The following is a 22,260-nucleotide window of genomic DNA, read 5'->3' as shown; positions in this document are numbered from 1 at the left end:
GATATGTTTGATTTCTCTTTTAAAAAGAGTTTTCTACTCTTTTTGTTTTTTAACTACGTACCTAGGTATTATGTACGTATCAAGCATATCTATATATCAATAAAGGTATGCATGTACGGAAATCTGTGTGTTTCGAATTCAGTAATGCTCAGGAGTATGATCGGTAGTAGAAATGCAAAGACTGGAAGGAAAAAGAGTGAACAATTAATGTAATGGAGATTATGAAGCCATAAGGCTAAAATAAGATTATGCATATGAAGGATAAAATGGTGAATGTTTATACCAAATTACGAGTTATACGTCTAGTCATCTTAACTTGGCTTCGTTCTTCTAAAAGGAATTATATATTCTGTCATGAGGCAACAATGTCCAGTGCAAATAAACCCTATATGTATGTGGTTAATTATTTTTTCACTCCTATTATCACTTTATTAAGTATGCAAGATAGGGTATGGGCACGTGGATTATATACAAGCCAAAGCCTGCAAGGAAGTATCTTGGATCTCTCTCCTTGTGATCTTGCATAATACCACCCACAAGACAATGAGTGGAACAATTATATAAATGGTCACAAATCGCTGCAGGTTCAAAGGCGATATGGCTCAAGAATTACTCAAACTAATCAAGAACTTGTCAAAATCAAGTCAAATTGCGTAAATTTTGGTGATAATGAGAAACCTGTTTGAACATGTATTCTTTTATATATATATATATATATATATATATATATATATATATATATATATATATATAATTTTTTTAAAAATATTCTTTATTATTAACTGAAAATTATTAAAAGTCATAAATTTATGAGCAAGACTTGTTGAATAAAAAAGATTACTCTCATTATTTTGTGTCTCAAAATAAATTTCAATCAGTATTAAAAAAAAATGTTTAAAAAAGTGCATTGGAGCCTTTACCAGTATTACTCTTAACTGAACTAAGACCACATTGATCCTCACAAGGTCACCATTATAAAGTTTTGAAGAGCAATAAACCACTATATCTATGGCAATTCTATACGGTGCTATCGAACATAGAATTAAATCGTCGCATAAGAATACAAACCGCTTTGGCTTCAACACTTTTGTTGGCAAGTGCAATATATTACAGCATACCAAAACATTCCTTTCAGTCCAGTATTGTGAGCTTGTCATCAAGCTTGCAAAGTTATCAAATGCTATATTTTCTCTTTCAGAATGTAATGGAAGTTTGTCGCCTAATATATATAAAGACCTTTCGTCTTGTCTTATATTTCGAACGCATTCGACCTGTGGGTTTGAATTTTAAGGCCTCGCAAGATTATATTATAGTGAGGAGGATAGGCAATGAGTGGTTGGCTCAAACTTGTATGAAGAATAATGGTGTAAAAGACACATTTATTTTTTTACTTGGGACAAATTCGTAGGTTCTGTTATATGAAGAAGTTTTTATTTTGTATCATTCAATCTCTGTTATTCAGTTTTTGTATCATTCATACAAGTATAAACGAATGATCAAAAATAAAAATTAATTAATGTTATATAATAAATTTTAGAAATTATGTGATTTTACAAAAATATCGGTATGATTTTATTTTTAAATTTTAATTTTTATCGTAAAATTTAATATTTAAAATTTTTTATTTCCACCTACATTGATAACGGGCAGCACGAGTCTCCATATTCTCTCCTCTACCATTATATATAATCTTAAGGGTCTTGCTTGACACTGATTAATTAAAAATAAAAAATATTAGAAATTATATTGTGATATATTAAAAATAATAAAATACATATTAATAATAGTTTATAAAAATATTTTAGATTTCTTAACCAAATAACTTGAAGACATTAATTAGTATTTACCTAATTTTAATATCGTCTGTAACTAAATGTCATGTTGTCGTTTATGAAGATCTGGTTCACACAAACCTTTGGTTACTTAGGAATGCAGGTAAAAGCATTGTCTCGATGATTTGAAAGACAGATGGAGATCCTGAAGCATAATTATTCTGGTCCTTTAGCTTTCAACCTTCTCGCAATTACAAGAGGATGATTATTATTATTATGTATTATGTATCCTGTAACATCAAAACCTCATGTCCAAGTGTCCATGTTCATATGGTGCAATGTAGACATTGCTTATAAGAGATGGACGTCTCATATGTTCAAAGATGACGTAATCAAGATAGAAATGGGATTTTGATTGGGAAGCTTAATTACTTGAGACTACAAATTATACACCGAACACAAAGCTTAAACGTGCAACTTGAACACCAATTGGTGCCTTCTTAATTTCTCATTCTAACAAAAAAGCACGTCACCGTCCCTTTCCCTATAATCTACTTTATATGTAGACATATGTTGGTGGGTGATGAATATGTCATTATATTAATTGTCGAGTTTAAAAGAAGGGATGGTATCATAACCCGCACCCAACTAGTTCTGTTTCTGGTTATGGTCCTTATGTTTATATAATCACAAACCGTGGGAATTTTTATGCATGGTTTCAATTCCCTGATAAGGACAAAGAAATAAAAGAAAAATATTTTGTGGATAAAAATGTGACCACAATAACTTTTAAGGTGGGATATGAACCGACCAAATTGCAGGGCAAGATAATGCGTGTTTAGCCGACCATACTATACACCAAATAACAACAGGAAAGTTGTACTATTGTATGTGGAGCTCACATGGAAAGCATAAGGCAAATAACATTATACAATGACGTAGAAAACCTACTGTAAGGTAAGTGAATTATTAATTTGCAAACCATTTTCATGCGCAAGCATATTTCATACACTTTTCTATTATGCCTAAATACTTTTTGCATTATAATAATATTAGGTCTTGACACCCCTTTCCTAAAAAGGCTTTTTGATGAAGACAAAGATCAGTGAAGGTAAACAAGGGAGACTAAAAATAATTGTTTGCATTGTTTTATTAGAATCAGCAAAAAGGGAGTTACAATCTGCTCAGAGTTGGTGGGGGATAGAAGGCACCGTAAGTGATCTATGTGATTAAATTAAGGGTTTTTTTTTTTCTTTCTTTCTTTTTTTAGGCAAATTTTCATACGGAGCAAACATTTGTGTCTTAGAAAATATATAAATCCAGCTTCATTTCTTAAACAAACTCTAAGGAACCGACTCAATTCACTGTGTATTTTATTCTTCTAATCATTGCTATCATTTCCATACAAGATTTTTTTTTATTGAGATAAAAACATTAATAAGATTTAATAAATCAGCTTTTTTAATAATTTTTCTGAATATAATACTCAAATTCAATACCTTTTTTTAGAAAAAAAAACTGAAAGAATTATTTAAACCAACTTTTAGTTGATATTTCGGTAATTTTCTGTTGAGCGACACAGATATTCCAATTGATAATGCCATTAATTACGAGAATTTATTGTATTTTCAATTTTAATATCTTGGCACATACACATTAGGATGTTTAGTTATTTTTTATATAATATATCTCTTGAAATAATTTTGATTTTCTTTAAGCTTCTATAGAGATTGTGTTTGATTTGGCACGATTAAATGAATATTTATTTGATTATATAAAACTTAAACAATCCAACAAATGAAGTTTTTGTTATTGTCATTTTTTAATATATAAAATAGTATAGCTTTCATCCTCAATTTATCAATTTTTTCGTATTTATGATAATTGTTACAAATGTTTTTATAATCAACCTGTCAGAATTATATTTTAACACAAAAAATGATAGCCGTTTACTCTGTCCTAGTCTTAATTAAGGATTAAGTCAGGTTCAAATAAAGAATCATAATAAGGAATTTAAATATTAATAAATTTTAAATTAATTTGATAGATAAAAAAGAAAACATTGTTTATTCTTACTTACAGCTGCATCGATCTAAACTAGAGTTTTTCTTAGAAAGCTATTTTCCGTTATAAAAGGTGCGTGTTAACTGTTATCGACCATGTCTATTTCCAAAATGGAAATCATACTTACACAATATTTCTACTCATAAAACACATTAAGAGTGATTACTAATTCGGGTTTGACAATAACAAATTTAAACATTAAGTAGTCAGCAAAATAAAATAGCTCTGGCTAGACTAATGACCCACCATCTGCTTCAACAAGGGATTTTCGCGAGTCAGTTTAGTTTAAATTAATAATCTAAACCAATCAAAATAGATTGGTTTATAAAAAAAATTTAAAAATTTAAACTAAATATAAATGGGTTGATTTGATTTAGATAATCAGATTGATCGATTAAATAACTTAAAATAAAAAACATATAAAAAATAAAAAAAATATAAATTTTTTATTCGAATAATTCTTAACACATAATTTTAATATAATTATATAATATTTCATTATAAATATATAAATTCGACGTAAGTCAACGGATTAATTAGATATATTATCAAGTTTATAGATTGAATTGTGTTAACCTGTTATCTGAACTAAATTACGTCAGATTTTATCAGTTTAGATTTAATCAAACTCTTTAAGTATCAATTTAGATTTTTTTAGTTTAGATTAATTTGAATAATCAGGTTTATTAATTTATTTATCCGATCCAATCATCACTCTAGGCACAATACAGTGACTTAGTAATAAGGATTTTAATTTGATAAAGAATCGAGTTGGGTTAAGGACAAAAATGAAAAATAGGATCATTATATCATTTTTCATCACGTGTCCCGTGATATTAATTAATTATCATCTTCGTTAGAATTCGAAATTCGAAGGTGTGCCTTGTCTTTCTCAATCGATCATTGCAAGTTGCCGTATAAATAAAACAATTTCGTGTTTAAAGGGACAAGTGCTGAAAGTGCCATGGCTTCATAGCCGGGACCAGTCCACCGTTTCCACGCCACGCTCTTTCTGGCAAATACGTCGTCTCAACACCCTGTATCAAAATTTCTCTCTATTGCATTTTTTTTTTCTTGCCATTTTCGTGTTTATTTACTTTCACTTTTTCTTCGCTTGAATCTTAATCTTGCGAATGTTAACATATAATATCAGATCTTAGTAATATGAAACAATCATTGTAATTGTAATATAATATTTTAATAAAATTTGATCAGAATTTTAGTTCTTTCTCACTTAGATGGAGTTTGAGTTGGGTAATTATAGTCTTTTTAAACTTTTGGTACGTTTTCCTTGCATAGGCAAATTGTAATATTTTCCATACAAGTTATTACGTTGTTGTTATTTATACCTATTATAATTTTTCTGGTTCATTTATAATTAAACAGTAAACAATCATTGCTACAGTGAAATTATTATTTGAATAGATTTTCTGCTTACTTTTTAAAATATGGAGCTACATATAATATGGCACTTGTGCCGCTGAATCACGAGAAAATCAAACATTGATTCATGCTTTAACCGCCAAAATATACTAAATCGATTAAAACCAAACATATGTAGTATAATGGTATATACATAATCACACGAGCAGTTCTAAAAGTGGTACCCAACGTTATTATTGGGTATTTTCGTTTATGTAAAAGTTAGAATCTTAGGAATATTAACTAAAAATTAAGATAAAATATATTCATATCATTAAATATTATGATTTCATATAAAAAAAAATTAATCAAAGTATTGATAGAATTTCTTTATAAGAGTATATTCGAGTGAAATTTTATAGAAAAAGATTTGACCATTTTTATAAATATGTTATCTAACTGTAAAATTATTCTATATTATTTTTATCATTATATATATATATATATATATATATTAATTTCCATATAATTTAAATATTATAAACATGTTATATTTATTTATATGTTAAAAATATATTACATATTAAAATAAAATAATATATGAAGTACTTATTAATTTTATTTTTATAAATTTAATTTATTAATAAAAATTTAATTTTATGGTTGAATTAGTTAATATAATATTTTTAAAAATTATTAAATAGTATTATATATGGCACGATTAACTTTAAGATGTGTGAAGAATAAAATATATAAAAATAATAATTTTTAAGTCATGATTAACTATAATTATTATATAACCACTTAATTTTAAAAAAAATCATATACATTTGAATAAAATTGATTGAATTCCTAAAATGTATTTTTTGGGAAAAACACATAATTCAATTAATATAGGGCTATCTTAAGCTCATAGCAAACAACTTAATTAAACTAACTAATATAAATATTTAATAGAGATTAAATTATAAATTTGCATCTATAACAAAACAGAAAGCATTGCTTAACTTGCCACGCAAGTTTCATTGAAAATAGAAAACGAATGGATGTGGCCTGTGGGCTTATTATGATTTTGTTGAAACTATGCGGATGCCTCCACTACCAAGCAACATTTTACGGCTAACATTGTTTGCGTATTACTATTTTCTTTGGCATCTTCACGTTGTATAGTATCCACATATCAACATTTACTAACTTTATTTCATATTACATGTCTCTCTAGTTATTTCAATTTGTCTCAAAATATTTATTATTTTTTTTAAAAATCAAATGTATTAATTACTTTTTAATAATGCTAATATTTTTTAGTTTGATAACGTTACTAAAATATATAAATATGTTTTCAATTATTATATTCTAATTTTTTAATAAAAATATTTAATCAAAGAAAATAATTAATAAAGCTGGGCACAACTGTTAACTGATGTTATTTACCCCATTTCTTCTAAATTGCAATGATGATCTGAAGAATCGGTTGTTTGTATGCACAAATGTTAGTCGCACTATTTTTTATTATTTTCTATTCGTTTTCTCACGTGAGGACGCGTGGATGGTATGGGAGATAAAGATATTTTAAATATGCTGTTAGTATTTAAAATAAGTTTTATTTGTGAAAAAGACTTTCGTGCGCTCAAAAGAAAATTATAAACAGTTGATCAGGAAAGAATAGTTTTAAATCAACGGTAGAGACTTTTTAGTAAATAAATTAAGGATAAAAAGTTCAACAATTCTTTAATTGATATGTATAATATTAATTATTTTATTTTAATAATTTCTTCCGATTTGTATGGGTTATCTGTTATTTGATACTCTTCATTTTACAAAACTATAGTTCTCATATATTATGTTAAGAATAGTGTTATTTTTAATTCACATTCATATAATATTCTTATCAAAAAGAGATAAAAAAAATGTATAAAATAAGATAAATAACGTAATAAATAAGCTGTAAAAATATGCAATAAAAATAATATTATTCTTATGCTAATTATGGGCATAAGTAGTTTTGGAATACCAACTCTCTTATGCTATTGTTTTTTAAAGTTTGTTTTAACGTTAAATAATCTTAAAATTTACCTAAAATTTCCCCCTAACAGGGCTTGCTTTGGGCATTGTTGCATAGGTATATTAAGGAAGGAATGATTGATATTTCTGGGTTGCTGATTAATCATGCTCAGAGAATTAAAGTTGATACATTCTTGTCAGTTGTCGATAGCATATCCTGTTCATATATTTGCCATCTTCGTGCTTTGTTTGTATAACTCTTTACAAGATACGTACATTTTTTACGATACAAACTACGTGATCTCTTCATGCAGTGGAGTGGAGATTTGCAAGTTATACAAAAGGTGATCTCTTCCTCGTTATACATTTAAAATAATACCTAAATATCTTGATTTTGATATATTTTTATGATAGTGTAAATTTTTAAAATTTTAGTTTTAATTTTTTTTTTTCATTTCTAGTGATAAAATGATTAATTAAGATATTATTATGTATTTTGTGTGTGTCAAGTGTAATTAAGAGTAATTAAATATATTATTTTATATTATTTCACATTTGTTAACTAAATCTATAAATATTTTTGTAATTTAAACAACTAACTTATCAATTTTTAACTATTAAATAGTTTATTTATTAATTAATATTTCAAATACTACCTTTATTTATACTAGATGCTGATAGCACCCGAATATAAACTGTTATTTTTTTATATTCATTTCAAAACTAGCTGCACTGTTTATACATTTTTATACATAATTACATGTGGCAAATTGGCAATCAAATTAATCGATACAATTACATGATTAACAACTGTATTATAACTGCTTAACTATTATAGTTATACCCATAAGATATTCTTAACATGCTTTTTTTTCTTGACAGATGATTTCATCATCAATTATATATACTTTTTTATATTCTTTAATCTTAAAATTTTGTATTAGCTGTGATATACATATACACACACACACATAAGTCACACAACATTTAGGCGTCATTTATAAAAGAAAAAGTGACATAAAATATCCCTCCTTTTGTTCAGTTAAATCCAATATGTCAATGTGACTTTACTGCATTAATTTTCAAAGTTCAAGACTTTAATTACATGAAATGGCAATCGTCAATGTTTTAACTATTTTGACTATAAATTGTGAATATTATATTTGTTAAATTACGATTGGTAGTTTCTCGTTGCATAATCTGAATTGAGATTCTAAAGATGTTTATGATCATTAGAAAAGCGGTATTTTTCAGCAAAAAGAAAGAAAGAAAAGAAAAGTGATATTAATTTTGTTAACGAATAAAAAATATCCTATAAGAAACCATGATAGGAGGCATTTTCTTTATTCAATTCAAATAAAAATAGAATTTAAAGTTAAAAAATAACTAACAAGTATTTTTGTTTATTACAGAAGTATTTTTTTATTTAAGTAAAACTTGAAAATATAAATTATATATGAGTTATTTTGTATAATTTTAAATATAGAAATTATAAAATAGCAAAAAAAATAATATAGAAATTATAAGAGAAAAACATTTAAAATTATTTAACATATGCATAGTTAATTTTAAAAGACTTTAATTTTATAATAAGAATAATTAACACATGTATTTTTATTTTCAAAGAAGGATAGACAAAGATTAAGTTTCGTTTAGCAAATTCTTTATTTTGTAAAGGTGAATTATTGTCCAAATTATTATTATTATTAATTAATTAAAATAATAAGATTAAAAAATGATTTAAGAGTAAGTGAAAAGCGGATCCGATATGATCATTATCCAGAATTTTTAACTAGATTAGTGCACTTAAAATGATGGAATACTCACCAAAAAAATGATGGATTGAAATTAATATCCTTAATTATACAAGCTAGATATGAAAGCGTACTTTAAGGTGTTAGTTTATAATTGACACAAAAAATAACGATAGGATTATCCTTATCCTTTCTTTACGTTCCAAAAAGATCAAGAAGCAACTCAACTGGTTCTATGTTGGTAATATTTACCACACAAAAATATGTGTTAATGGTTAAATTCGCTCAATTATATTTGTGAATTCACCGGATCCTGGTTGCAGAGTGTACTTATCTGCAACACGTCACAGTGAGGTACATAAGACATACTCTCAAACAAGAAAACAGAACAAAAAGGCAAACGTACATAATATAAATAAAAGGTAATAGAGAAAGCAAGTCTCGAACCCCCAACTATACATCTCTGTTGATGTAGGTATGTTTTGTTCATAGAGCCAACCCCACATGATGATGATGATGATGATGGTGTCCTTCTCACTATCTTCCTCTTACACGCTTCCCATCCATTCCATTCCCTCATCGTTTCCTCTTTCTTCCTTCCAATAAAAATCACCCACTTCTAATCAGACAAAAAACAGAGTGGTTATAAGTCCATTTCTTTCCTCCATTTCTATGATTCATATTCACCAGAAGAAACTGTCAACTTTCGTAACTGATTTCTTTGCAACTCTTTACTTGCCGCCAGAATTGTGAAGAGGACCCAGCTTCTCTGAACGGGTTTTGGTTTTCAGTTTTCCAAACTAATCCCGGAATTAAAGAAGGAGAAAAGAAGAAAGTTCTGGGTCATAGTTCACGGGTATGTTCCGATTGCTTTATGTTTGTTTATGTTATTTTTATATATAAAGTTGAGCGTTTTGACTTACGAGGTTCACGTTCATGTTCAATCAGGTGCTGCATAGCTATAGAGCAGTGTCCCATTCAACACGCAATTTTTGAAGCTCAAACCTGAACATTCACACCTCTTTCATTCACCTTTTTTCTCTAAGAAAGTGATGGAAATGGCAGAAATTCCGGAGTTGGTAAGAATTCCTTTTCCGATTTTTCTCTTCTATAACTGTTCCATTGAAAACTGGGTCTTTATTCGGTTACTTCAATTTTTAGTCAACAGGTTCATAATCCTTGCGGTTCTGTGGTTGTGGATTGTTGGGTTTGGTTTTTGTAGGATTTAGGTAGCGAAGCTTTGGAATCAGAACAGAAGAACCTGGGCACGCAGAGAATCTCGGTTGCAGATCACATAAACGCATATCAGTACACTGCTGAGAAATCTGATAGCTTTGTTATTGATATGGATTCCTTCTCTTCCGCCATCAACAAAGATAGCCTCAACGCTAATTCCAGAATTACAGTAAGATCCCCTTTTTGTTTTCTAGTTTAAATTGTATTTTATTCCAATAATAATTTCATTTTGGTTTTGTTTGGCGCATCTTTCCAGCAAAACAGGGTCAGTGTTATGTTCTTGCAGTTTACAATGTATCTTAAATTAAATATTATAATTTTTATTTTATTTTTGTGACGAGACACTAAAAAAGTCGAATGTTAGACCTTCGCCATGAACAGAGAATGGGGGCATTAATGAAAATGAGAAGGAAAACATACACGTTATCGACTTTTGTTAAACCTTTGCGGGCATTTAAGTCGAATGTCTTTCTCAAGCATTATTGTTATCCCAACCCCGACTTCTTTCACCCTCAACTATAATTTTTAATTAATGAAAAGTTGAAGATAGGAGGAAGCTGTTTAATTTAATCATTTAAGTTTCAACTTTGTGTATCTTTTACTTAACTTCCACCAAGTTGCCTTGTTCAATTGTTCTTTTAATTATTATAATACTTAATAATGATTTTATTCATGTTATTGATTGATTTAAACGATATAGTTGCAGCGGAGCGTTTCCAGGAAAGGATCTCAGCGTGGGGGCGACAGGAAGGTGAATGGCAATGTCACACTTCATGATAGGGATACTGTCCCGACTACATGCTCAGCAAAAGGTACCATTACCCTTCCAAAAAATTGCGAAATCATTCTTTCTATTATTCTAATTTTAAATGTAATAAAGTCTTTTTTGTTTTGTATTTGGATCTTAATTTGACTTTTGTTTTTCGCGTGATATGGTAATTTGAAGATAAATTTATACCCAGACCAAAAACAAAAAAAGATAAATTCGGTACCACGTACAACATATAAAACACATGATAGGATCCAAATATCATTTTTTCTTGTACGAATCTAGACCGAATGATTCGCTTACATGGAAATTGTTTTGCTGCATCTCTTTAGTTGAAGAGAAGTTTAATATAATCAACAGGTGTGTTTGTATCTATTCTTTGACATTATGGAAATTGGGTTTATTGATTACGTGTATGTGAACATCGGTGACAAAATTAAACTGGTATCATAAAATATTTCAACACCAACCTGTACCTATGTGAGGCCAAGGTGGGTGTCTCCTTATTCTTAGGTCTCATTGCTGTATAACGATGGATGTTATTAATATATTATAATTGTCAGTATCATAATGTCAGATCCAATGTATTTATGTTTTGGAATGACATTAAACATGATTGTAGTCACACTGGGATTACGAAATTGAATATTATGAGGGCGGTGAAATTTGCTCGGCCTAGTCCTGGTGGTTGAAGATTAGTTGGGGTGAAAAAGAGGAAACCCACTGTGTGAACACGTCAATTTTAATTTTGAAATAGAGTTCTGGTTCAACCATGTACTAGGCTACAGGCACAACAGTTTGAGATTATTACAATGATATATTATAATATCTTGTTGATAACCCATATTTGAGGGCATAGGTATTGTCATAATCAGAAATTTAGACAATATTGATATGGATTTTATGGAACTGCAGCTCCTCTGGTAGGGTCAAGCATGGCAGAAAAGTCAGCGGTAGGGGCAGTGGGATCCACTCATCATTCCACAAACGCACAAGCCCTTCATCAGATTACTATCACTGCCAGTAATATCTGCCCAACCACCACAACCGAAAGCAAATGTGTAACTAGAAGAAATAGTTTTAAACGACCTTCTTCATGGCTCCTTGACCCTAAAAGAATTCTTCTTTTCTTTGCCACCTTGTAAGATTACTTGGTTTCTGCTTTTAACTTGTTTTCAGTCCACTCAAGTTATATTCCTTGATTTATCTGTTCTGAAACAGGTCTAGCATGGGAACAATGTTGCTCATATACTTCACTCTTACTATCAGCAAGCAAAATGCAGATGAATATGGGGGTGACTAGCAGCAGTGATGGATGCCAACGACTTACACCAGACACGATGAAATAATGGGCATGTAAAATCTAACATAATCCCAGGATTGGAGCAAAACTCTAGAAACAAAATTTGTAGAAGTTGCAAAAGCTAACAAAAACTTTCACCACCTTGACGTCAGAATCAGTTACCTATTTGGGAGCTGCAAAAGGCAAATACAACGAATGACATACTGCACTATGATAGAAGGAGGGAGGAATATTTCTTTTATATGAATGGAAGACAGCAACAGATAAAGATCACATGGAAGAGAGTGCTCTATAGTTTATTTGGAGTGTCATTTAAGGGCATATAGTGGAGTTGGCGGATAAGAAAGTCACTTTTTCCTCTTTCGACTCAGTCCCTATCTTCATCTCCTGTATCATTCCGTTCTGCTTTGCTCTTACATGCAATCCTAATGCCAAGTGAAGCTTTTTCTAACGTGTGTGATTTTAAATGTTAACAGTGGGAAAAAGGGAGGGAAAAAAAAGTAAGAAACCAATACCATGAGAGCTACCTACAAGCTACAAAAGTAGGTACAACGGCATGCGTGCTTGAAAGGCTTTCCTTTCTGAAAGAAACTGCAGTCCACGAGTGCCTTTTCCAGGGACAAAGAATGTTTATATATTGGGAAACCTTTCGGAATAAACTGTATGAAAGATTGAGATTAATTTAGAAAATTTTGTATGCTGTGTACTTTGGTCTAAATAACAAGAAGCATGTGAAGGTTAGATCATTTTCCATAACAAACAACCTTAACATTAAGATTGATGTTTGCCACTTACAGAAGTTAAACTGCCATAAAATTTTCCAATTGCAGACTTAAGGACAACCTACAATAACGTAAGCGTTTATCTTGTCCTCACCGATAATAAGATATTAGATACAATCCTATGGCAATGAGCCAACAGTTATTCTAAGATTGCAGCCACACTGTTGATCCACATGTCCCAGTTAGGTGAACAAAATATCAGCAACTTAACCCACAAAATTTGTGACAATTATTGAACTTCTCAATTGGAAAGAAAAACAAAGAAACCCCTCCCCATTCACCAGCTCTTCCATATGTGCTAGTAGGCAAGTTTGGTACACCAGCAAGTTTGCATTAATATGTTAAATGACATATAGATTGCTTGGAATCTAGGGTTTCGACATGTTTAGCACGTCATGTATTTTTTCAACAAGTGTTCCGCAGCCCCACTAGCATGATTATTAACTCAGCCCAGATATTTGGTAAGAAAATAAATCATATACATACCAACAAATAATCCCGGTATAACAATTAAGTGTAATTGGAATCTGACAAGATTATTAAAGCCAATCCGAAGAGCTATAAAAAAGGCTTCCTAGGACAAATTTCTATACCTGAAAGATTTGATGGTGTTTCATTTCTTCTACTAGTGACTACCAAACCATGGAGGAATGCTTTACTAGTTTGGTAGAAACAGAACTTCCTTTACCTTGAAGGAAAAGTGAATTTCTACCTATTCATTGCGCTCTATGAGAAATTTCACTAAAAGAAAAGTCACCCACAATCACCAAATTTTTTTTAAAGCAGTTTTCGCCAGAGCAAAACACCTTTTCAGCAGCTGGGCCTAGTAAGATACTGTTCAACTCTTGTTTTGGTAGATTATCTAGCAATCCTTTTCTTAGAATCGAATTACTTATAATACAAGTCTTGAAATTGATAGTAACATGTCAAAACGTACATAGAATGATATATGACACCTAAAAAAGACATACCTGTTAGCTAAAGTATACCCCCACAAGCATATGGTACATGAAATTATGAGTAGTCAGCAAACTCTGCACTGTAATAGTATACAATTTTGGTGCTTTACAATCTGTAGCTCAACAAGAGAAAAATTTGTCATCTCTAATAGCGTTTTGAGATCCTTGGCATGGTGCACTGGTGCTTCCGGTCATGGTACAGTCTCAATACAACAGCTGCAGTCTCTTCTATGGCTTTTCCAGTCACATCTGTAATTAAACGGTAAATTATTAAAATATCATAAGCATTAGCTTGAAGCCAACATTTTCCAACCCCCTTTCACGAATTAAAGTAAATCACAGTTTGAATAATTCAATACATAAAAATAACATCTAAGGCGACTGAAATGGAAACCAGGGATATATAATAAATTCATTACCAATGACTGCCCAAAGAGGGTTCTGAGCAAAGAGCCTTCCTGCAAATTCAAGTTCCTCTCTAACATAATCCATCTCAGAGTAATTACTCCTACCTTCTGAACCTAATCCCATAGCTTTAGTCCTTGCTTTTCTAATATTCTGTAACACAACATGATTTATAGTTAAACCAAAAACCTTTTTTGGATCCACCTCAAACAGAGTCCTTGGCATTTCCAAACCCAAGACAATGGGAACATTGGCCACCCTGTACCCCTTCTGAGCCAAATAAATGGACAAGGGGGTCTTGCCGGTGCGTGAAACGCCGGTGAGAACAATGTGAGCCTTGGCCAGATTCTGGGGAGACGCCCCATCATCTTGCTTGATAGTAAACTCAACAGCTTCAATCCTACGAAAGTAATCATCAGAGAGGGGAAGACCAGAAGCCCCACGAGGAAGACCAGAGGGAGAGACACCCAAATGAGAAGCAATAGCCTCTGTGATGGGTCCCAACACATCAGTGGAAGGCACCCCCCATAACTTGCATGCTTGTTTTGCAGCTAAAGCCAATGATGGGTCAGCTAAAGTATACACAAGCAAAGCCCCTTCCTTCGCTGCTTGCTTTGCGATCTCCAACAAATTCTCCGCATCATCAATCTAATAAAAAAAACAACATTTAAAATTTCCAAAAACAAAAAAAGGAGAAATTTATTCTAAAAATCATTGTATTTTCTTACCCCAGAAAATAAATGGGTATTGACGGGGCAGCCACGGTCTACCAAGCAATAGTCGAACTGACCCAAAGCGGCGCTAACGCAGTGTTCGGCGGTCCATCCGGTTCCGTCGGAGACTATGTAGATGGACTTGACGGTCCTTACCTCTGCGCCGTCAAAACTGACGGCGTCGTTTGGGTCGAGTGGGAGAGAAATCGGTGGTTGAGGAGGGTTGGGTTCCAGCGGTTGGGTTCGGGGACCGGACCGGTCCAGTTTGTGACCGGACCGGATGGCTCGAGCTCTTGACCAGCGGTTCAGTTGAGGGCTGACCTTGGGTCTCCCTGAAACTGATTTGGATCCGGTTTGGTCGTTGCGGTTGCACGCTCCAATTTGAGGAACGGAATGGATGTTGGAACATAACTGCAAAATTTGCATGGATACCCAGTTGCTTCTCTTTTCTGATTTTCTTGGTCACGGAAAGATTATGAAAATGGGAAGATTACCAACATTTGTCATTTTATTTTGGGTTGATTAATGGACCAGATTTTTTCAAAAGAATTCATTCATTAATTTTTTTTAATAATTCATAGTAACAATTCTATAGCATCGTTATTACTTCTTGACATTAATCCTTTTGATCTTTGGAGTATTGTGCAGTTTGATGATCTGCTTTGTTGATAGAACTAGGATGACACCAATACTTGACATTGCACATTCCTAGCTGATGAAGATTGAACTGTGACTGGTACACGTAATTCGAGATGCTGTAGCAGTGCCAACTGTTCATTCTCAGGAAACTGATTAAAAAGTGAAAATAAAAATCCTTATCAGAATTCAGGAGTTGCCGGGTAAGTGAGACTCACTTACCACTTAATATCCCAAATAAACAAGAATAAGTGAACAACTTAATATTTCAAATAATTTTAAGGGTCCCGTTAATTATAGTCATTAGGGTTAGGTTAAACATTCAAAAATAATAATTTTTATTGAAAAAATAAATTAATTATATTAAAAATATAAAATTTCGTTAAATGTTTTTAATATAATTTTATCAATATTCACTCTTGCAACAGAACTTGTTAATTTCTATCTATGTATATATATTTTGTGGTCATAAGTTCTATATCTAACTTGTACAGAGTAAAACAGACAATAAAATATTGTCTTTTCCCATCTTGGGTCATTCATCCTCATTTTATTTATAGTCTGGTCTACATATAATCTGATCTATATACGTGCAGGAAGTGAGATTTGTGAGCCGTGTAACGACATTGAGCACAGCCACAAAATCAAATACGACAAAAGTTAAATAGTTTTGGGCCGGTTTGCCAATTGACATTAGTCAATGGGAAATTAAAAATAAAAACCCTTCTCTTTCAAAGTGGCCAAGATTGAAAACATTAAAAACAACTTTTTTTTATTTATTATTGAACATACAATTTTTTTTTAAAAAAAATAATTTAATGTGACATTGTATGATTATTAAGAAAAATGCATAAACTAATGGTACCCAATAAAATAAAATGAGAAAGTAAATCTAACACTCTTAGAGTGCGTTTTCTTTTGTAGAAATATCTCCTATTTTTGTTGGGATTTATTCCCAAAAAAATTTAAAATAAAAAAAATTAATTAATGAAAAAACATCCGTTACAAAGTTTCTGATCTACTTTTAAAAAATTGTCATAAATTTAACATAACAATCGTTATTAATAATATAATACTTTTAAAATCCAATTAATATTTAGTTTTATGATATTTTATAAAAACTGAAAAGCATAATAGTTACTGTTGCCTTAGATCTATTGTAATTTGCGATCTTCTTTGAATCATTTATATTCTGAATTTATACAAACATGTGATGTTATAATCTATCTATTGATATTTTCAGTTTCTTTTTCTTTATATTATTCCTCACATGCCATCTTTTATAGTAATAAAGGCTGGAGAAACTCAACTGAGTTATTATTTCTCTTTCTTTTTTATGAAAAAGAAAAGGTTTAAAGAGTAATACCAAATAAAAAGAGCACAAAAAAATCCAGACTTAATAGGAATCACTTCAACTAAATTATCAAGTAGTCCATCTCATCAAAGACTAATTAAATGTATGTTTCTTAAAGATTAAATTTTGCGTTAAAATATGTTTAAAAAAAGCTGATATGCTTGAAATGTGTTTTAATGTGTTTATATTTGACAAATAATTAAAAAAAAGTATGAAATCAATTATTACAAATATCTTATACTTGTTTGGTAATTTTTTTGAATAATTTTTAGACAGTATTAGATAAAAATAATTATAGAAAAAAATGTGTTTGGATTAAAAAAAGTATTAGATTTAATTTTACTAAACCTCATACGTGTGTTTGGAAATTTATATAAGGTAAAACAATAAAAATTAGATATAACTTCATTAAACTTCATAAAGTATGAATATGATTTATTATTTACTGGCGATACTGTATTTTCAAAATATGTTGGGTTTTTTAATTTTGTGGCGAAAATAATGAAAACATCTTTTCAAAACTTGGGAAACAAATTTAAAAAAATATATTTCAATTATAACAAAGAACACTATTTGAATTATATTCAACTGTTTTATTAAATGAAGCTGAAAACCCGGTAAACTAAACTCGACCTTTTTTATTATTATTGTTTCAAGTTCACATATATATATATATGGCATAATAATTATTGTTGGAATATTAAACTCGTGTTATTCATATTCATGCAGACATGCACACTATGTAGTCCCTTTATGTATGAGAAACTTTGGTAGGCCAATTTTGTAGCCCAATTTCTGAACATCATCTTGAACTCCTTGTCTGTATTCCCCGAAGCTAAATTTCTTGTACACCGAGGGCTCTGTGCAACTCTCTATCACTGTGTCATTACAAGGGCAAAAGAAATACGCCATAGAGAACCTTTCCAATTTTGGGTTGGTCACAACTCGGTGCTCAACACTCTTGTAAACCCCATTGCTCCATACCTGCATATAAAAGCCGATCATCAATTCTTAAGTACAAAAACAAATAGCACTATCATTTTAAAAAACAAGCAAGCAATAGTACCTATAACTACTGGAAAAACTCCTCTATTTATTGGATGGTCAACTATGAAAGGAAAAAAAAACATGCATTTTAAGTTATATAAAAATATACATGTTTTTCTCTCTCCCCTGCACCCATCAGTCAGTGAAAAGCACTAAAATCCGTACATAATTTCACATAAGTTATATACATGAGCTAATTAACAACAATAATAAATAATAATGATGAGTACCTGGAACAAGTCACCAATGATAATTATTAGAGCATCAGGGTTAGGTTTGACTGCAATCCATTTCCCATCCTTGACAATTTGCAAACCTGTAACCTGATCTTGATGCAAAATGGTGAGGAAATCACTATCTGTATGTGGCATTAGTCCATGAACCTCAGAAGCCAAGGGGCAGGGAGGATATCGATTCAGGCGAACATAACAGGTGCTGGGTGAACAATTCTCCTGAAAGTAAGTTGACTTGTGACCCATTTTGTCAGCCAGTATATCAGCTAACGTTTGCGCCAGAGAGGAAACTTGGCTAGCAAACTGCTCAACCGTCGAACTGCAAACATAGACACACCTACAAAAATTAATACCAGCTTTTGATAAATTATATTTTGCTGTGGTGACTTGATGAAAATACCACATACTTCGATAACACCTTATGTAAGTGATACAACGTTTATACTGTTCAATAGCGTTTTTTTGTTTAGTTTCTAAAATTATCAAACTAATTCCTAGTTGAATGTTTAAAACTCATAAATTGTGTTAGATGCCTTTATTGGAGCTTTATTAATTATTCTATTTTAATATATAGTATTTTTTTAAAATATAAATAAATACTGGTCAGTTACATACCTACAAATATTTAATTAACATCAAATTTAATACTAATAATTACAGAATCAAACTATTAAAAATATTATAGTTGGAGAACTTAACCTTAATTGTTTTAAAATTAATTCTATCTTTCAAAAGTGAAACATATATTTGGAGAGCAAATTTTTTTGCACAATGCCTGTAAAGGCTTTAGAAAATATCAAATTAATAACTCCGATTCAAACTTCACTACAATTTTATGGTTTTAATACATTTTGGAGTTTTGGTTGATTATACCTAAATATTGAGAGGAGATAAGTGATTACTCAAAAGTGTTGGATCCGCTGGAACTCAGTATGTCAGTTAAAGGAATATGAAATGCTTCTGACCAAGATAACTGCTTGATGCATGTTGCAGTGGGGGTTCCCCAACGGTAGCTACCAGTGGAAAAGTTGAAGAACTTGTGCTCTTTGGTCTTCTTATCAAAGGGTTGCTGAAACATCATCTCTTGCTCAGTCCTCAACCTGCTGAAAACATCATTGGAAATCCCATGCTTCACGACCTGGAAGAAACCCCATTCTTGAGATGCCTTAGCTATCTCAGACTTGCACTCTTCCCTCAACACTTCATCACTCTCTTCTAAACGCCTCACATCGATCACTGGCAATTCGCACTCCTCCACCACCAAGAGTTCTTGTTCAAAACCATCTTCTCCCTTTCTGTTTTGGATCTTGTCCAAGAGGATCTTGTATGCCTCGTGAAGGGGTGGGTTTGAAATCGACTCCATACTTTGTTAGTGGCTGAAAGAAATTAAAAAGTGAGTTCTTTCTTTCTTCCTTCCTTTATAATTTTGAGAGATGGAGACAAAAAGAAATGATGAAAGACAACCTGTTTTTGTAGCTTTCTTTTTTTCTGTTCATATTCCGTCTTTGATTGAAAAGTTTTAGACTTGTAGAGACAAAGGCAATTGCATGTCTTTTAGTCGACACAAGATTATGTTCACTTTTTTATCATCTTGTACTTTTTTACATTCCCATTGCTGAATTCTAACTATATATATCTAACTGTTTTGCAGCCCCAATTAAACTTGCATAACCACTTTTTTGGGGTACTTTAAATAGAAGTTCAAGTTAAAAATATTCTATAAACTCTACACATTGTATCATTAACCCATTCCTAATGATGTATACTTCTTAAAAACTTAATGTTCATATTTTAAAAATAAGACCATTTTATTAAATATCCTCTTATGGGGTAAATGAATTAAATACACACAGGATTTATTGAACAGCTAGGGCGAGTAATACCTTTAAGCCTATGTAAAGGAGCTTCTGCAAGGCTAAGGATTCTCTCAAGTGTCAGTTATATTGCTATCATCCCAATTCTTCTCGTTAGTTACGGACTTAATTGGGAAAATAAGCTGAACATGACATTGCCTGAGAGATTAATTATATTAGCAGGAGAAGAACAAAGGGTGAGAGAAATTTTAATGCATTTTCTTTAATAAACATTCTCAAGTATATTGATTGATGGGAATTTACTTTTACAAATGAGACATTAAATGAACATTACTGATTTAAAATTATGTTTGCATTTTTTTTTATCACAATGCTAATTGTGTGTAAATTGACTTTATGCTATATATAAAATAATTTCAAATACTGCGTACTTACAGCTTACAAATAAATTAGAAAGAAGGTCGAAAGTTTTCTATTTTTAACCAAAAAACAAAAATAGAAGATCATGTTTTGGAATTTGAGAACCAATAGCATAGCATAAGCTACTGATAATGAAGGCATAGGTACTCTATGATATGTGGCATTCGCAATAAGATACTTAGATATTCAATTAACTTGCTCGAATGGTCACGTCAAACCACAAAAGTATGGATTAGATAATCAAATGTAGCATGTAATTCTGTATATGTATTGAATTAAAAAATTTTATCATAAGGGCAAATGGAGGAGTTGTCTAACTTATACTCGAAATGGGAAAAGTGTCGTATTATTAGACTGTGTTGTCTAACTGACCCAAGTAGCCAACTGAAATTTCGTGGCTAATTAATAAAGGGAGTTGTCTAACTTGCCTCAAATAAAAATAAGGTTAAATAATATATCTTCAAATTAAATGAATCAACGTAGTTAAGTATATCTTAATTTAAATTTCACTTACTTCACCTTGGTAACTTACATTAATATCGATACTAATTTTAATGTGATAATTACTGAAAAGTGAAGTATATAAGTGAGTTCAAATTATCTGAATACACTTGGTCATAATTTTATTGGTCCTTTTAAGAAGGGATTGTTTCACCCCATTTTCAGTTGGAGTTAGTTAGATAGCCCCTCAAAGAATACTTGGTTGAATCAAAAACTTACAATACATTCTCTAAGTACATACTAGTTACAAAAATAAGATGTAGTTCAGTTACGTTTTATGTTGTATGAAGATTCAGGCAAATCATTACACCAAGTGTGAACTGACTGTAATTTAACAAAAGTTTGAGCTAACGGTGAAGGTGACAAAGTAAGATATGAATTATATTTCTTATATAGGTTATGGTTTGATTTAGGGAAACATGTGACTTTTTTTTTTCATTTTACTAATAAAATGATAGCTCGAAATCTAAAATTATATTTAAATACTGTCAACTAATAATTTACAATACGAAAACCTTCGCCTCATGTTTTCCAATATCAGATCGATTATTTAGATATAGGATGCAAACGCACAGTAGTAACAGACTATGAGGGAGAAATAGAGTACATGATGGAGACTAGATATAATTATTATTACGAACAAAAAGGAGATTATAAAAATATATAAATAGATGATTTTAAATATACGAGGAGAGGGTCAACTTGTTGCAGAGCAATCAATTCTAAAGATATATTAATGGCAGAAAGTGGCACTCACACACAGAAGGAAGTACCTGCTAGCTATGAGCAATCAAATTGGTTTTCAGCCTTTAGGAAAAGAGTGTGATTTAGCAAGCTAGATTTGCGGACTTGCTGATGATTTATAAGCTACAAATCCCTCAATTATTGTCACCAATGATAACACCAAGGACATCGATGTTGAGATCTAACGTCGATGAAGAAAAACACGAAGGGAAATAATAGTAACAATAATTGATTAATCTTAACTTGAATGTCAGTGAATTTGAAGTTACGGAGAGAAGTTACACCAAGATAATAGCATAAGAATATCCGATAGCACAGCAATACTTACATACTGCAATGGATAAGTACACTGCAAAACACACCGGGGCCTAACTGTTACGTCATGATC

General features: G+C 30.9%; 2 protein-coding genes and 1 pseudogene across 2 annotated transcripts; 1 reads left to right on the top strand and 2 right to left on the bottom strand.

The window, feature by feature from the left end:
* The first annotated feature begins 9,390 nt into the window (after positions 1 to 9,390).
* On the top strand, positions 9,391 to 12,904 carry LOC113871556 (annotated as a pseudogene).
* Positions 12,905 to 13,757: 853 nt separating this feature from the next.
* LOC113871554 (pyruvate, phosphate dikinase regulatory protein 1, chloroplastic-like) lies at positions 13,758 to 15,783 on the bottom strand. The gene is made up of 3 exons (XM_027508646.1): positions 15,139 to 15,783; positions 14,425 to 15,058; positions 13,758 to 14,254 (listed from the first exon to the last, which is right to left on the bottom strand). The coding sequence occupies exons 1-3, from the start codon at positions 15,547 to 15,549 to the stop codon at positions 14,151 to 14,153; spliced, it is 1,149 nt and encodes a 382-aa protein (XP_027364447.1). The 5' UTR covers positions 15,550 to 15,783; the 3' UTR covers positions 13,758 to 14,150.
* Positions 15,784 to 17,851: 2,068 nt separating this feature from the next.
* On the bottom strand, positions 17,852 to 19,756 carry LOC113871847 (gibberellin 2-beta-dioxygenase 8-like). The gene is made up of 3 exons (XM_027508942.1): positions 19,296 to 19,756; positions 18,391 to 18,712; positions 17,852 to 18,097 (listed from the first exon to the last, which is right to left on the bottom strand). The coding sequence occupies exons 1-3, from the start codon at positions 19,754 to 19,756 to the stop codon at positions 17,852 to 17,854; spliced, it is 1,029 nt and encodes a 342-aa protein (XP_027364743.1).
* Between the last annotated feature and the right edge of the window lie 2,504 nt (positions 19,757 to 22,260).

Source organism: Abrus precatorius, unplaced genomic scaffold (assembly GCF_003935025.1).
Source record: "Abrus precatorius isolate BTA unplaced genomic scaffold, Abrus_2018 Scaffold7, whole genome shotgun sequence".
Classification (NCBI taxonomy): Eukaryota; Viridiplantae; Streptophyta; class Magnoliopsida; order Fabales; family Fabaceae; genus Abrus; species Abrus precatorius.
This window is presented reverse-complemented; position numbering and strand designations above follow the sequence as displayed.

Bases quoted from the DNA above. Each gene is read 5' to 3' on its own strand.
- LOC113871847 (XM_027508942.1), bottom strand. From the start codon at position 19,756: ATGGAGTCGATTTCAAACCCACCCCTTCACGAGGCATACAAGATCCTC. The intron at 18,713-19,295 runs GTAATCACTTAT...CTATGTTTGCAG, and splicing joins AGCGGATCCAACACTTTTGA to TTCGACGGTTGAGCAGTTTG. The intron at 18,098-18,390 runs GTACTCATCATT...TTTTATATGCAG, and splicing joins TCATTGGTGACTTGTTCCAG to GTATGGAGCAATGGGGTTTA.
- LOC113871554 (XM_027508646.1), bottom strand. From the start codon at position 15,549: ATGCAAATTTTGCAGTTATGTTCCAACATCCATTCCGTTCCTCAAATT. The intron at 15,059-15,138 runs GTAAGAAAATAC...TTTTTTTATTAG, and splicing joins ATACCCATTTATTTTCTGGG to ATTGATGATGCGGAGAATTT. The intron at 14,255-14,424 runs GTAATGAATTTA...GTTTAATTACAG, and splicing joins CCCTCTTTGGGCAGTCATTG to ATGTGACTGGAAAAGCCATA.